Below are 18,029 nucleotides of genomic sequence, written 5' to 3' on the forward strand. Positions count from 1 at the left end.
CATGCCTCCCAAAAACCATTTGTCGCTCCTTCCCTTCTGAGCCCTCTACTGCGCCCGCTGAACAATTAACATAGACATATGAGTTATGTCCTTACTCAAGAGAAATTGGGTTTCAAATCCAAGTAAAAATGTTCTCCTTTTTACCCCTTGCAAAAATTCTAAAATTGGGTCTACAAGAACATGCGAGTGTAAAAAATGAAGATTTTGAATTTGCTCCTTCACTTTGCTGCTATTCCTGTGAAACACCTAAAGGGTTAAAACACTTAATGAATGTCATTTTTAATACTTTGGGGGATGCAGTTTTCATAATGGGGTCATTTGTGGGGTATTTCTAATATGAAGACCCTTCAAATCCACTTCAAAACTGAACTGGTCCCTGAAAAATAGTGAGTTTGAAAATTTTGTGAAAAATTTCTAAATTGCTGCTGAACTTTGAAGCCCTCTGGTGTCTTCCAAAAGTAAAAACTCATAAATTTTATGATGCAATCATAAAGTAGACATATTGTATATGTGAACCAAAAAAAATGTATTTTGAATATCCATTTTCCTTACAAGCAGAGAGCTTCAAAGTTAGAAAAATGCAACATTTTCTTTTTTTTCATCAAATTTGGGGATTTTTCACCAAGAAAGGATGCAAGTTGCCATAAAATTTTACCACTAAGTTAAAGTAGAATATGTCACGAAAAAACTATCTCGGAATCAGAATGATAACTAAAAGCATTCCAGAGTTATTAATGTTTAAAATGACAGTGGTCAGATGTGCAAAAAATGGCCGAGTCCTTAAAGGGGTATTCCGCCCCTAGACATTTTATCCCCTATCCAAAGGATAGGGAATAAAATGTCAGATCACCGCGGTCCCGCTGCTGGGGACCCCTGGGATCCCCACTGCAGCACCCCGCCATCATTAATGCACAGAGCAAGTTCGCTCTGTGCGTAATGACGGGCGATACGGGGGACGGAGCAGCGTGACGTCATGGCTCCGCCCCTCGTGACTTCACGGCGCGTCCCCTTAATGCAAGTCTATGGGAGGGGGCGTGACGACCGCCACGCCCCCTCCCATAGACTTGTATTGAAAGGGGCGGGCCGTGACATCATGAGGGGCGGAGCCGTGACGTAACGATGCTCCGGCCCCTGTACCGCCCATCATTACGTGCAGAGCGAACTCGCTCTGTGCTGTAATGATAGCGCGGTGCCGCAGCGGGGATCCCAGGGGTCCCCAGCAGCGGCACCGCGGCGATCTGACATCTTATCCCCTAGGGGCGGAATACCCCTTTAAGGTGTAAAATGGCCTGGTCCTTAAGGGGTTAATCTCACTCCCTTCCCTATCAGTGATTCAAGGCAGAATTTGGGCTTGAGGTGAATCGCTGCTGTTCTGTGCAACACACTGCAATTCACTGCTCTCTGTCCCTCTGTAATAGAATGTTGTAGTGACTGGGAGGTGAATCTCTGCTGTAAAAATTCTTTTCTGTGCAACATACACTGCTCTCTGTCCCAACAGAACACTGATGTGACTAGGAGGTGAATCACTGCTGGAAATATGCTTTTCTGGGCAACACACAGCACTCTCTGTCCCTATCTATCTCTCTGCAATAAAAGGCTGAAGTGACTGGCCACAATATGGCTTCCGATTATATAGGGCTGTGACATCACAGGGGTGACTGGCTGCTGATAGGCTGCATGCTGCATGTGATTCAGGATCATCTCGTCTACCCTTTTCCCGCCTTCCCAGGATTCCTTGCCCCATGTCCTCCCATGTGGATCCACCATTTTAGATGCCCTGGAGCCTGGACTGCATTAAGTGGAGTTTAATGAAGCGATTCCTTTTTCCTGAAATCCGTAATGAATTCGGATTTGTCAAATTCGATTTGCTCATCCCTAATTATATTATCAACAACAAAGGTCTATGAGCAAAGGTCCACTATGAAATCTCCTGAGGATCCCAGGAAGAAAAAAGGACAAACTTTAACAGAAACACAAGAGGAAAGACAAACCAGACCAAACAAACAAGGGGGGAAGGGAGACTAATGAGAGGATGGGGAGGGGAGGTGGTCATCCTACCATTGTGTTAAAGAGGTACTCCAGTGGCAAAAAAATGTTTTTTTAAATCAGCTGGTGCCAGAAAGTTAAACAGATTTGTAAATGACTTCTATTAAAAAAATATTTACCCTTCCTGTACTTATTAGCAGCTGTATGCTACAGAGGAAATTATTTTCTTGTTGAATTTCTTTTTTTGTCATGTCCATGTCCATGTCCCGTGCTTTCTGCTGACACCTCAGGAACTGTCCAGAGCAGCATAGGTTTGCAATGGGGATTTTCTCCTGCTCTGGACAGTTCCTGATATGGGCATCAGGTGTCAGCAGAGAGCACTGTGGACAAGACAAAAAGAAAGAAAATAAAAAAAGAATTTCCTCTGTAGCATACAGCTGCTAAAAAATAATGGAAGGGTAAACATTTTTTAACAGAAGTCATTTACAAATTTGTTTAACTTTCTGGCACCAGTTGATTTAAAAAATAATTTTCCACTGGAGTACCCCTTTAAAGGGTACCTCTCATCAAAAAAACTTTTGATATATTATAGATTAATGTATGCAGAATAACTTTACAATTGCATGTTATTAAAAAATATGCTTCTTTCTATTTAATTTTACACTTTGAAGAAATGACCACTAGGGGTCTCCCTACCAGTCCTGGCAGCAAGCATTTCAGACTCATGCTGGAGTCCTAAACACTACGAGCTGCCAGTCTGCTTTGTTCACAAAGGAGAATACTCAGAGCTGCCAGCCTGCTTTGTTCACAGCCTGTTTGGCTGTGAACAAAGCAGGCTGGCAGCTCTGAGTGTTTAGGACTCCAGCATGAGTCAGAAATGCTTGCTGACAGGACTGATCGGGAAAAATACAATAGAAAGAAGCATATTTTTCATTAACATGCTATTGGAAAGTTATTCAACATTCATTAATCTAAAATATATCCAAAGTTTATTTGATGAGAGGTACCCTTTAAGGCCGTGACAGGTGAGGAGAAAGGTAAGGCTTAAGGGGAAGTGCCTATATACTACATCTATGGCCGCCGGGTGGCTTCAAAGGCATTTTGCAAATCTATTAGAATGCTTATCAGATTGCCATTGGCCATAATCCAATTTAATTTAGATTTAACCAGATGGAGAGGACTAGACAGAGCCTTCCATTTTTTGGCAATTGCAATTTTGGCAGCTAAAAGATGAGGTAGATAAGTTTCCGCTTCCCCTTCGAGATATCAGGAATTCAATAAGGCTTGTTTTGGGCATTTACGTAAATTAACTTCTGTAACAGAGAAAATCGGGTGGTATACACGGATAGTGCCCCTCTGCTGACATTTGCGGAAACAGAGGAGACACTGAGGGAAACATCTTGGCAATCCTCATAGGAACGAGGTACCATCTCAAGTACCTTCCAGTCTGCCTTCATGGAGCATTTTTTTTAATGTTGTCACAGTTACACTTTAAAGCTTGTTATGTGGGGTAGTAAGCCATCTGTATAGAGAGGGTTAGTTAAAGGGGTAATAAAGGTGTTAAAGGAGGATTTTTTTCTTTTTTAATGAACTGGTGCCAGAAAGTTAAACAAATGTGTAAATTACTACTTCTATTTAAAAATCTTAATCCTTACAGTACTTATCATCTGCTGTATGCTCCACAGGAAGTTCTTTTCTTTTTGAATTTCTTTTCTGTCTGAACACAGTGCTCTCTGCTGACACCTTTGTCCATGTCAGGAACTGTCCAGAGCAGGAGCATCGAAAACCTATCCTGCTCTGGACAGTTCCTGACATGCATAGAGGTGTCAACAAAGAGCACTGTGGCCAGACAGAAAACAATCAAAAAAGAAAATAACTTCCTGTGGAGCATAAAGCAGCTGATAAGTACTGGAAGGATTAAGATTTTTAAATAAAAGTAATTGACAAATCTGTTTAACTTTCTGGCACCAGTTTATAAAAAAAAACAAAAAAAACTTTCCACTGGAGTACCCCTTCCCCTTAACGACAATGGACGTAAATGTACGTCATGGTGCCGTGGTACTTAACGCACCATGACGTACATTTACACGCCACCATGACCGCGAGCACCGGACCGGAGCTCGCATCATGCGCGGTGGGTCCCAGCTGCTATTAGCAGCCAGGGACTCGCCGGTAATGGAGGAAATCCGCAATCGCACTGCTGTCCACCATTAACCCCTCAGATGCCGTGATCAGCAGCAGTGTGGTACTTTGAATGGATGATCGGGTCGCCCGCAGCGCTGCCGCGGTGATCCGTTCATCCAGCATGGCAGCCGGAGGTCCCCTCACCTGGCTCCAGCCGTCTCCCAGGGTCTTCTGCTCTGGTCTGAGATCGAGCAGACCAGAGCAGAAGATCACCGATAATACTGGTCGGTGCTATGTCTTATGCATAGCACTGCACAGTATTAGCAATCAAATTTTTGCTATAAATAGTCCCCTAGGGGGAATATTAAAGTAAAAAAAAAAAAAGTTAAAAATTTAAAATGAAAAGTTAAAAATTTGGAAAAATCCCCTCCCCCTATAAAAAAGTAAAACGTCTGTTTTCCCATTTTACTCCCAAAAAAGCGTAAAAAAAATTAATACACATATTTGGTTGATATCGCCGCGTGCATAAAAGTCTGAACTATTAAAATATATTGTTAATTATCCCATACGATGAACGGCGTAAACGTAAAAAAAAAAAAATAAAGTCCAAAATTTATGCTTTTTTGTCACATTTTATTCCCAAAAAATTTATTAAAAATATAGAAAAAGTAAAACCTAAGCAAAAGTGGTACTGATAAAAACTACAGACAATGGCGCCCTCATATCGCCCCATACACGGAAAAATTTGAAAGTTATAGGTGGTCAAAATAGGATAATTTCAAACATACTTATTTTGTTAAAATGGTTTGAGATTTTTTTTAAGCGGTACAATTATAGAAAAGCATATAACATGGGTATCATTTTAATGGTATTGACCCACAAAATTTGCTAAATTGCGGTTTACATAAATAATATTTGTTTGGTTGCTCCATACATTTTATGGTAAAATAAGTAATGTCATTAAAAAGTACAATTGGTGACCCAAAAAACAAGCCCTTATATGGGTCTGTGGATGGAAATATAAAATAATTATGATTTTTAGAAGGCCAGGAGGAAAAAACGGAAATGCAAAAATAAAATTGATCTGGTCCTTAAGGCCAAAATGGGCCTGGTCCTTAAGGGGTTAAAGTATTTACTTAGTGCTACTGGTTTCTTGTTTTGTGTCTATGTGAATATGACTATATTTTGTGTTTCACACAATCCTCAATTAGGTAGGAAAAGCTCAGCACTCCAGAACAGGACATTTTATAAAAACACATAGTTAATTCACATCTTCTTAAAAGTATTCATAAGGGAAGGTAAAGCATAAAAACAAGACACCAACACGTTTCGGGAACACCCTTTTTCAAGGTCCTTGGGGGAGATTTATCAAAACCTGTGCAGAGGAAAAGTTGTCCAGTTGCCCATAGCAATCAATCAGATCGCTGCTTTCATTTTTCACAAGCCTTGTTAAGAATGTAAGAAGTAAGTTGATAGGTTGCTATGGGCAACTGGGCAACTTTGCCTCTGCACAGGTTTTAATAAATCTCCCCCTTGTGTTTGAAGGAGTAGCCCTGCATTTGAACTTTGTCACTGTCTCAGACTGCTGTTTACTGCCGTTTACTCATCAATGCCAAGCTGAATTACCATAACTTTATTTTATTTTATATATATATATATATATATATATATATATATATATATATATATTATCCTCTGTGTTTCCTAGGTGTCTGCTCTTAAGCGTCTTTCTAGGCCAGCTAAAGATCGATTTGCAAATCACACAACATCACTTCCAGACTCTGGAGCAGATCTGTCAAGTACAACATCATCGGAACTAGATTGTAGTTCACGATCAGTGTCCAGCATTGTGCGACAATGGAACTGCAAAACAACAAGTGAAACGGGTCCTCTACCTAATGGGAGTCTGGCTTTGAGGTGACAAAACTAATATCATAACTATTCAAAAAAGAAAAGGAATAGTGTAGCTCACTTAGGACTAGATATGTGCCCAAGGTTACTGATGTTTCCTACACCCAAAATAGGCCTAATGTATATGTAGAAAAGTATATAAATTATATACAGACTATATGAATTATATGGATACCAGTACATAGAGAATAAAAGAAATGGCATCAGGCTGTATATTGTTAGCAGCAACTGGTGTACTAGTAGTCTGTAATTTTATCCATAGTATGCAGTAAAGTTCATAGGTGATTAAGTGGAATTAAATATATAATGTATATATAGGTTAGTAGTTGGTATACTGTATGTATACTTGTTGGGGTGCAGTAGAATAATAGCTATTATAAAACTGCACCCCAACAAGTATACATACAGTACACCAACTACTAACATTTTTCCAGCACTTTCAACAGCTGGAAGTCCCCTATTTGCGGACCACAGCAGCACGCGGACGCCGGCATCCAACTTTGCACCACCATGCATCTACGGCTGTCTCCATTAAATGTTTCCCAGTCACGGACATCATCCCCTGTCAGTCCAGACGTAGTCCGTTTCTATGTTGCCCTTCCGCGCCACCATCCTTCCTGACTCTCTCGTGATCTACTGATGATATGTTTATTACACACCCTCCAGGATCAACAAGCTCGAGGAGAAACTACTGCTTATTCAACTCATCTTATTTTGCTAAGTGGACTGTTATGCAGCTTTCTCCATTTTCTAAAGTCTTCATTCATTCATGCCTTCGTTACTATAGTGGAAGGGCCCTTTTTTTTCTACATTTCTTAAATAATTAAGAATTTAAGAATACTTATACTTTCCCTCTCCTCCTCTCCTCCCCTCTCTCCTCCCATTCAAAGTTCCCATCTTAGAATATAGTGGAATGTAGAAATTGTATCATCAGGGTCATCTTTGGACGGACAGAGCACCTCCCCTTACAAAACAGTAATCACCTACTAACCCCTCCCTTTACTCATCCCAAAACACCCCCCACCCCATAGCAGAAGGGGAGAAAAAAAAAAGTAGATTTTCTACTAAACATAATCTCTCTCTCCGTCATACCTTTAATCCAATTATCCCAGATTGCATGGAATTTTGGTAAACATCTGGCCTTAACTGCCCATCCGAACAAAAAATGTATCATTTTACGTACTGTAGTATTAAATTCATCAATATTTAGGACTTCCTTAGACATCCATTTTCTCGAGTCTAGATACAAATTGCACTTTCCCTCTTAAAACCTTATCCATCCTTCTTCCTCCCGTTCTTACTCCACCTAATACATATGGAAGAACTCCATTCCTTCACCATCACATTTTGGGCACTTATATATATTGATTTATCTATTTTTGCCATAAGATGCGGCGTATAATATAGCCTATGTGTTATAAGGAATTGTGGAATCCTATGAGATCTATTTTTAATAGGGAAAGTTTCCCTCCATTCCTTCTCTATTACTTTTCCTATATCCTTTTCCCATTCCTTTGGGCTTAAAGGGGTACTCCGGTGCTTAAACATCTTATCCCCTATCCAAAGGATTGGGGATAAGATGCCTGACCAGGATCATGCACGCGGCACCCCGTTTGTAATCAGACCGGAGCGTGTTCGCTCCGGGTCTGATTATGGTCGACCGCAAGGCGGGCGGCGTGTGACGTCACGCCTCTGCCCCCGTATGACGTCACGCTCCGCCCCTCAATGCAAGCCTACGGGAGGGGGCGTGATAGTCGGCTTGCATTGACGGGCGGAGAGTTAAGTCACACGGGGGCGGAGGCGTGACGTCACACGCCGCCGGCCCTGCGGTCGCCGGTAGTCAGTCCCGGAGCGAACACGCTCCGGGTACTGATTACATACGGGGTGCCGCGTGCATGATCCCGGGCGTCCCCAGCTGCGGGACTCCCGCGATCAGGCATCTTATCACCTATCCTTTGGATAGGGGGTAAGATGTTTAAGCACCAGAGTACCCCTTTAAGTGTCTCAGCCCTTAGTTTTTAGCATCCAACATTATTTTGTACATTTTAGAGATTATTTTTTTTTATTCGTGCCTTCCCTTAAAACTCTCATTATCCCAAAACCCCCACTCTTGTGCCTCCAATTATTAAAGTGTCATATTATTTAATAATCTTGTAGATAAGATTAGGGAGACAGAGTCTGAATGGAGGAATAACAGGTCTAAAGAAAATTGTGGAGGAATTAGGATGGGTAGATTACTGAAGAGAGAGAATCCCAAACTCATGTTATAATAAATCCAATAAAACATTATCCGGTATAGACCTGATTTTTGGCGATAAGGAGATTATGCCATAGATAAAAGATATAAAATACGAACCCCGGAGTATATCCAATCATGCACCATTAATGTTACAAATGGCAACTAAAAAGACATGGCAGATAAATATGAGAATAAATCCTTTTTGGGTAGAGGTATGGGGACGCCTTTAAGGCGGTATTCCTAGGTATCTGTAAGTAAAAAAAGGATGAAGAAAAAAGCAAAGATAGAAGAAGAAGTTAGAAAGAAAGTAGAGAAAGCAGAACAGCACTTTATAGAAACAGGATCAGAAAAAGATAGAAGAGAGTGGGAGGAGGCAATAGGGAGGTATAAAGAGTTATTGGCAGCAAAGGCAAAAACTAGAAATATTTCAATCTGAGCAGAAGAGATATCTAGAATGAGGAAAGCCGGGAAGATGGTTGGCCAAGCTGACAAAAGAAGTAATAGATAAAACATTGATAGCAGCTGTTAAAGATAAAGAGGGGCGGATAGTAAGAAAACAGGAAGAAATAACTAAGGTTTTTTCTGATTTTTATAAAAATATATATACCTCACAACTGACAGTAGAGCAAGATGAAATACAAAGATATATGGATGAATTCGAATTACCAAAACTAACAAAGGGAGCTGTAGAGATATTAGATGGTGAAATTCAAGAAAGGGAGGTGTTGAAGGTGGTAAAAGAAGCACCCAGATCAAAAGCCCCAGGCCCAGATGGGTAGTATTCTTGTTCCCAGATTAGTGAAACTATTTAGAGATATTTTTAGGAGTGGAACTTTATACCCCTCAATGTCAATGAGAGAGGCAGTAATAACACTTATTTTGAAGCCGGGGAAAGATGAAGCCGGGGATGCGTACAGGCCAATCTCGCAGCTAAATACAGATATGAAGATATTGGCAAAAATCTTAGCAGTGAGATTGGCGAAGGTAATGCCTTTATTAATATCGAATGACCAATGTGGATTCATGAGTGATAGAATAACGGCGAATTATGTAAGAAGACTGTTTGGGAACCTGGAGATGGAGGGGGAGGGGGTGCTCCATCCTATCATTGGATGCAGTTAAGGCCTTTGACAGGGTGGAGTGGTCCTTCCTCTGGACTGTTATGAGGGGATATGGATTTGGAGAAGGGTTTATGAAATGGACGGGAATCTTGTATGGTTCCCCAAGGGCAGCGGTTTTGGTGAATGGGGCTCAGTCAGACGTATTTCAGTTAACTAGGGGAGCTAAGATAATAGGAGAGGGGGAAACATTTAAGTATTTGGGGATAATTGTCAGACGGGATATTGGAAAATATCCAGAACTAAATGTCTGGCCTATTTTGAGAAAGATAAAAACAAAAACCTAAATTTGGATAGGTTTGCCACTTAGTATGGCAGACAGGATCAGTTTATTAAAGATGATAGCCCTTCCTCAGATTTTGTTCGTTTTGTCTAATAGTCCGGTATGGTTGGGAGAACAAGTTTTTTGAGAAATTGAAGCCATGGAAAGAAAACTGGTCTGGAAAGGGTAAAAACAAGAATGAAATGAGGTTATTTATGTAAGGAACTGAAGAAAGGAGGACTAGCCAGATTTTAGATTGTACTATATAGCAACCCAGTTGAGTTATGTAAAGAAATGGAAGGAAACGGATTCCTTTGTGAATATGGTAAAGTGAAAAAAGGATGCGTGTAAGGATATGGGAGAATTTCTAGAATCAAAGGAGCCTATAGCAGAGATGGTGGGTATAGTTTGGGCACAAAAGTTATGAAGGTGGAAGGTTCATTAGATTGTGAACCCTATTACTCTATTTAGTTGGTATATCTGTGTGGTGTCAGCAGGGTGCAATGTAGGGCAGATGTTGTAACCCTGGGGGCAGATGTTATTAACCCTTTCTTGTCGTGACGCCAGGGCATGGTTTAGCCTTAACCACCCACTGGTCCTGGGCTAGGCACAGGGACAATGAAGACACCAACGCCAAGTTACGGACAACGATAGCTTTACTGAGGGTAGACAGGTGATACAGTCTATGCAGTACAGCCAATATCCCAAGGAGGTGACCAGTGACACAGAGGGACCTCGCAGGCTTGCTAGGACTTGCAGTATGTAGAGACACTTTAGTGCAGGCCATGGTGACTATCTAGAAGACTTGACTTGACTGACTTAACAATTGACATGAAGATGACTTTGAGCTTATTTTAGCTGACTTGTGGCTGCAGACTTTAAGCTAGAGGCCTCCAATGCTCTGGGCACACACTCTGAGATGACTGCACTGGACCTCAGCAGGAATAGCAATGAGCTGGAAGAGAGAAATTGTAGCTCAACCCCTGGTTTTATAGGGGTTACTAGGAAAGAGCCACCTCTTTGAGGGGTCACCTAGCCACTTGTACCTCCAGGGTAACAATCACATGATAACAGCTATTAAAGAAACAGTACATTTTATTATGCAACTTAAGTACATAGGGGATAACACATAAAGGGGGCCCTGGGGACATGGAGAGACTCTACCTGACAAAGCAGGAGAAGTACGGGGACACACCTTCCCATACTGGGCCACCACATCTGCATGTTCTTTTATATTAATTTTAATATTGTTACTATTATTATTTTATATATATGTATTAACCTCTTCACCGGACGCAAGTGCCCTGCCAAGATGATAGTAGGTTAATCTTTTATGCATAAATACCCATTTAATTTATTACATTGCTTATTTAGATACTGGATCTAATTTATTTTATTCTCTATGTACCTTTGAGGACTGGTATCCATATAATTTAAATAGTTTGTATATAATTTATATATTTTTCTACATAATATCATAACGGTTTTACATTAAACTAAAAAAAACTTTGTTTACAATTAGGGATTAATTACCGTTACTGTTTTGTTACTAATACATCTTCATCATTTCTTACATTCATTAAAAAACAGGAGAAAAGCAGGTCGACCACGGTTTCCTTTGAGCAAGGCTGCTCGTTTAAAATGGCAAACTTTGGAAAAGCGAGTTCATGAAATAGTTTTACAGAGACTGACTCTACTCAATTTAGAGAATGATATGGAACGGTTGCTGCGGGTAAGTTTAACAATCATCTGACAGTATCTTATATGTTTACCTAAAGAGTACCTGTCATATCCCACATAAAATCCTAGTTGTGATCATGTACATATAATTATGTGTTTAGCTTCTATAGTTCTCTCACAAATGCCTCATGTCTGTTGCTCACTTAGTTTGTTATTCTGTGCTTTGGAGGGGGCGTGTCGTCACTCTTCATGACTCCCTTAGTATGCTGAACAATTCTGGGTCTCTTTATCCAATCACTTCCGGCTGCTCTGTAACTCTCTCTTCTCTATGTTTTCATGTTTCTGTCTGATAAGACAGGACTGAGCACAGAGGAGTGCCAATGCCGCTCTAACTTACTGGACTTTGTCCATGCCTGTGCTTCAGCCTCGACAAAGATGATTCTGCAGCTGGTCAGGATTATGTTTTGAATGGTATGAGGACCCCTAGTGGTCTTTTTTTTTTTTTTTATAAGCCATGATTTATATAAAAAAGGAAATTTCATTTTCCTATGAAGTCTATTAGAAATTTCAATGTTTTGTCAAGATGTACAACATATACAATTTTTTTCAATCTAACAGTGCCCATTTTAAATATTTTCTATAAACTTTTTTTTATTAATGGCAAGTTTAGTTAGCATATATCTCTAGATTTTATGACTGTTGTTGAATTTTATTTATATATTCCTGATTTTGTTAGGGTGCATGCACACCACGTCTTCAGGCTACGGCTGCCGGATCCGGCTGGGGGAGGGGAAAACTGCACCCCAACCGTATTGTCGCTGAAATCCATTATATTTAATGAGCCAACCGGAGTCACCGTTTGACTCCGGTCGGCTCAATTCTGCCCCGTGTCCGTGCTTTGAGAGAGGCGCCTGATTTATCGTTGGGGATTTCCATTCGCTCTCATGGTGCGGAAAGATGGCACTCTGCGATCCCCAGATGACCTTCCAGGATTCCTTCAGGACTTGGACATTCCATCTCTCTCTCTACCCGATTGGCCCATGCTTGCTCCCCTTGCCCCCAAGCGACCTATCCAATGGTCGCCCCAGAAGTCACCCAAACAAGCCCGCTCTGGACTTCCACCCCGAGGCTCTCTCCGTCAAAGGCTGATCACCCGCTGAGAATCCATTCCCTCTTCATCCCGGCCAGAGCCCCCTCCTGATACTTGAATGTCCTGATGTTATGATGCTTCTTCTTATTTTTCTCCCTTGTCTTGCAGGCCCATGATGACTTTCAACAGTACCTCTCCACTTCCTCCCCCTTTCTTCACCTCTCCCTTCATTTTTCTCCCTACCTCTACCCTCCTATGTGCTTTTAAAGCCTGTCTTCAGTAGTTTTCCTTTCCCCTGTTCGTTTCTGCACCTCTTCACTACTTTTGGCATCCCGTCAGAGGTCTCTCTTCCAATATGTCTGGTGTATTTGGCTTTCTATGAGGTGTCGGGCCCGGGCTCCCCTCCTACTTGTCTGCTTCCCACTTCCCCCTTATAGGTTGGAGAGGTCACCGGGTTCTTTTCTCGACGTCTGTCTCCCTGATCTTTTACCAAATCTTGCTTAGATTGTGCTGCAGCAGTTGCTCTGCATCTACTTTTGTGTCCTCTTTTGTGTTGTGTCTTGTGTTCTCTTTTTTTGTCCTCTCTTGTCTATTCTTTCTTTTCCTTCTTTCCTTGGAGCGTTTCCTTCTTTCCTCTGAACCTTCTGGACTTTGACTCAGTGCCTGGTGGCAAGGGAGCGGAATGACAGGAGCATGCTGCACCTTTGACCCCTCATGGCGGAGCTCAATATTGCCTTCTTTAATGTAAAGGGACTCAACACACACTGGCAAAGCGGACGCAGGTCTTGCACCATCTTCACATGTGCAAGGTACACATTGCTTGCTTTTAGGAAACCCATTTCAAAGAGGGTCATGCCCCTGCCCTTAGAAATAGGCACTACCCGGTGGGGTTCTGTGCCAATAATCCGGGGGCGCGGACTAAGGAGGTTGCTATAGCTATCCCTTGCTCACCGGCTCCTTACTGTTACCTCAGACCCATTGGCACGATATGTAGTTTTGTCCCTCTCCCTGGGGGTAACAAGTTCACGGTTGTTAATACATACGCCCCTAATCAGGGCCAGGTGGACTTCCTGGTCGACCTTGTTGACTTGGTCTTGCCAGTATCATTGGGGACTGTGGTCCTGTGTGGGGACTTGAATTTGACCCTGAACCCTACCCTGGATAACTCCACGGGTCACTCCAGCCTGTCCTATGCTGCCATAAAGCGCGTGAAGTGGGCCCTTGCTCTCTTACAGTTCACAGATGTCTGTCGCTTGCAACACCCTTTGGATAGGGACTACAGTTTTTTCTCCTCTCCGGAAGGGTCCTACAGTTGGATAGATTATGTTCTGGTCCAACATAGCGCTCTACCCTGGCTAGTATCCTCCTCAATTAGCAACGTTCTGTGGTACGATCACACCACAGTGTATTGCTCTCTCCATCTTCCATTCCTGACTCAGTCGGTCTGGTCGTAGAGACTGAATGAATCCTTGCTTCTAGATCTGCTTTGCCTGGCTGACCTGACCACAACTGTTTTCTTTTATGGATGATCATAGCACTGACCCCACAGCCCCATACTATCAATGGGAGGCACTTAAGTGTATCCAGGGTGTCCTCATCAAGCATGGTTCCCGGCTGAAGCGGGGCAAAGCCCATCCCCTTCGTAATGCTTTTCTTCATGTTTCCTCACTTTCCCAATCGGTCCTTCTAGAGCTGCATCTTGCCAGGCTTGAGGTTAAATGCCTTTTGCAGGATTCTTGGCGGCGCTGGCTTCAGGTGGGTCAAAGTAGGTTCTCTGAATATGAGAAAAAAGGTGGTCATATGTTGGGAGTTACCGCCCCATCACCCTCTTAAATGTGGACTTTAAAATTTACTCTAAACTGCTGGCGGTCTGCCTGAACTCCGTTCTCCCCACCCTAATTCACCCGGACCAAGTGGGCATTGTGCCAGGGAGGGAGGCCAGAGACAATACAGTTAAGACTGTTGACATAATTAATTATGCTCAGTCAGCCAAATTGTCCCTGATGATACTCTCCCTTGATGCCGAAAAGCCTTTTGATCAAATCTCCTGGTCCTCCCTGGCACACACCCAGGGCTCGGCCCCTCCTTTATTGCTAAGATCATGGCCCTCTATCGCTCCCCGGTGGCCCTTCTAAGAATGAATGGCTCCATGTTGGATTCCTTTCCCATTCGTAATGGTACGAGTCAGGGTTGCCCCCTTTCCCCTCTGCTGTATGTCCTGGTGATGGAACATCTTCTGGCAGGTATTAAGGCGGACCCCAATATCCATGGGGTGGTCGTTGGTAGCCATAAATATAAATGCTCTGCTTTTGCTGAAGATCTATTAGTTTATCTCACGGACCCCATTGTGTTGTTGCCCAATCTCATGGCACGCCTTTGGGAGTTTGGTGCTTGGTCTAACTTTAAAATTAACTTCTCAAAATTGTCAATGTCTCCTTGCCCAGACATAGAGAATATTCTCTTTGCTTAACTTTCCCTTTTGCCTGACCCTTCTGGGGTATTACTTAATTAGGGACTAAAATGCCATCTGAACTCTTCCAATTGTTCTCCCTTAATTTTTCTCCCCTACTCGCACAGTTTCTTGCGGACCTGGCCTCCTGGAACAGGAGGGAGTTCTCTTGGTTTGGACGGATGAGCATTTTGAAAATTAATCTCTTACCTCGTTTGATATATCTTTTACAAACTGTCCCTATCCATCTCCCCGCCTCCTTTTGGCATCTCTTACAGCAATGTTTCGGGTTGTTCGTCTGATCATCGACATGTTCCCACCTGAACCATCTCCTCCTCTCCAGGTCTAAGTTATCTGGGGGAGCAGACTTGCCTGACTGTCACTTGTACTTTTTAGCCTGTGTACATGCTCGTGTCATTGACTGATCGCACAATTCCGATTCCAAGCTGATGGTTGGCCTGGCTCAAGATGTCTGCCCTAAAGCCCTGGCCACTCTCCCGTGGACCTGGTCCCCGACCCAGCCGGCCCTTTACCCGACCTCTTACTCCACATGTCACACTCTCGCTTCCCTACATTCTACTGGGACGGGGGACTGTTTAATTGACCGCCAAGGTCCTCTTCTCCCCGTGACTGACCACCCAGACTTTCCACCTGGGGCTTACTCTGAAGGGGCCTTTCTTGGAGCTTCCCTGTCTAATCCCCTCCGCTTTTGACACGTTCTAGCCGCACGCCAACTCAAACCCCTGGAAGCGTTGCTGGAGGAGAGACCGTCCTCTGGATGGGCCCCCTTCCCTTATCTCCAATTGCATCATTTTTACTCCTCTCTTCCAGCTCACTTTGCTCTGCACCGTGAACTGATGCCTTTTGACCTTCGTTGTCTTGCTTCGTCGTACCCTCGGCACTCCATCACCATTCTTTATGACCTGTTACTGTCCCCTAGATCGCTATCCCTTCCGGCATACTGCCATGCTTGGGAAACTGAACTGGGTAAAACGTTCTCCCCTGAAAATTGGGCCAGGTGCTTTTTCCTGACTCATAAAGCAGTGATTGCCCCTAAAGCGCAGGAAACCTGCTACAAATTATGTCCCGCTGGTACTGTGTTCCGGTGACAATTCATCGCTGGTACTCCTCAGCTTCAGATGTTTGTTGGCGATGCAAGAGTGCAGAGGGTACGAGGATGCATATCTGGTGGGATTGCTCCAAACTTGCTCCATTCTGGCGCACAGTTCTAAAAGTTATTTCAGAAGTGTTTGGTGTTTATGTCCCTCGCACTCCTGAGGCTGTCTTGATTTTCATGTTCCCCATGGCGCAAGCGAGATACAAGCGATCCTTGGCACGACACCTCCTTCACGCTTCGAAAACAGTCATCCCTCGGAGGTGGAAGACTATGGACCCCCCCCCCCACCTTGGAGGAATGGTTTGTGGAGGTTGCTCATACCCTACATATGGAAGAATTAGTGGTTGTCCTCCCGGCGGATGCCACTCCGGTAGAGACCACCTGGCTTCCATGGTTGCAGTTCTGCTCATCCCAAAGGTATAGGTCTCTGAGATAGTTCCCTTATAATTAAATGGTTGTCCCTTCACATTTATTTCCTTCTCTCTGATGTGGCGTGTGTCCTGCTGGTTCTCTATTCCATCGGATGTGTTCCCTCTCCTTGGTCTATGTCTCTGGCTCTCCGTGGTTTTTGTCCTTTCATGTTTTTCGTTTTCCTTTTTCTAGTAGTCTTTCGTGTTTTTTTGTCCTCTCCTGTTTGTCTTTGTTTTTGGCAATATGTTCGATTCTTGTCTGAGCATCAAGTTGTGATGAAAGGTTCCCTGTTGTTTCCTTCAGGCTTATTCCTTTCTCGGCTCCCTTGCTTACAGCTTGGGGCGCCTTATGGTGCTCTATCTACCAGCCCTGTTTTTCCTCATACTGCTCCCATTGCCTTCTTTTTGCATATTGTATGCATACATTGTTTTCATTATGTATTACTTCATTATGGTTATTACGTTTTTGTCCCTCCTGGTCTCCTCTGGCCATTGGACCTTTACCTATTTGTTCATTTTATAGCATCTTTCTGTTCTTTAATAAATACTTTTTGAATTTGAGAAAAAAAAATTAGAGGGGCAAAGTTTTAAAAGTAATATCAGGAAGTATTTCTTTACTGAGATAGTAGTGGATCCATGGAATAGCCTTCCTACAGAAGTGGTAGCTGCAAATACAGTGAAGGAGTTTAAGCATGCATGGGATAGGCATAAGGCTATCCTTCATATAAGATAGGGCCAGGGACTATTCACAGTATTCAAAATATTGGGCAGACTAGATGGGCCAAATGGTTCTTATCTGCCAACACATTCTATGTTTATATGTATGTTTCTGTCTGAAATTGACTTTGTTCAGTGTTTACTGTGTTACATTTTTGTTTCCTCTTTTTAAGAAACGTGAGGAACTTTCACTTCTTCAAGATGCACTGTTAAGTCGAACAGCCATTAATACAGAAGAAAGGAGTGGGGAAGAGCAAACACAGCAAGATATAGCAGAGGAGCTGGAAGCTTTAGCAGCCAATATTGATTATATTAATGACAGCATCCGAGAGTGCCAGGCAATAATTGTTCAAATGGAGGAAAGCAAAGTATGTCTGATCTAAAAAGTAAAATAACAAAATGGTCCTTTTTCTGCTATTTATCTGACTCATTAAAGAGGTACTCCGGTGGAAAATATATATATATATTTTTCATATTAACTGGCTCCAGAAAGTTAAACATATTTGTAAATTAAAGGAATATGGATACCGCTCTCACCAGCGCCGGACACCTCTTGCACCTGTGCTGCGGACTGCCGGCACCGCCTCCGGCAACTCCTTACGCTAGAAAGAACTCCGTCCGGCACCAAGGTATGAGGTAAAAAAGGCTTGTCTTTATTTATTCCACTGCAGGATACATACAGATAAGGATGTCTGACGCGTTTCGCCCTTTGCAGGGCTTAATCGTAAACTGGAGTGGAATAAATAAAGACAAGCCTTTTTTACCTCATACCTTGGTACCAGACGGAGTTCTTTCTATATTTGTAAATTAATTCCAGTACTTATCAGCTGCTGTATACTACAGAGGAAGCTGGGTTGTTCTTTTCTATCTGACCACAGTGCTGTCTGTCTGTGTCAGGAACTGTCCAGAATAGTAGCAAATCCCCA

The 18,029-nt window shown here is 42.7% G+C and overlaps 1 protein-coding gene across 5 annotated transcripts in view; it reads left to right on the forward strand.

Annotated features, from left to right (window-relative positions):
* Positions 1-18,029, forward strand: part of KIF21B (kinesin family member 21B) — a 768,527-nt gene that overhangs the window by 401,461 nt on the left and 349,037 nt on the right. For all 5 annotated transcript variants that reach the window (XM_056557611.1, XM_056557612.1, XM_056557613.1 and 2 more), the window contains 3 exons: positions 5,819-6,027; positions 11,231-11,372; positions 17,277-17,471. In XM_056557611.1, the coding sequence (XP_056413586.1) occupies positions 5,819-6,027; positions 11,231-11,372; positions 17,277-17,471 (546 nt within the window). The remainder of the gene's footprint in view (positions 1-5,818; positions 6,028-11,230; positions 11,373-17,276; positions 17,472-18,029) is intronic.

Source organism: Hyla sarda, chromosome 2 (assembly GCF_029499605.1).
Source record: "Hyla sarda isolate aHylSar1 chromosome 2, aHylSar1.hap1, whole genome shotgun sequence".
Lineage (NCBI taxonomy): Eukaryota > Metazoa > Chordata > Amphibia > Anura > Hylidae > Hyla > Hyla sarda.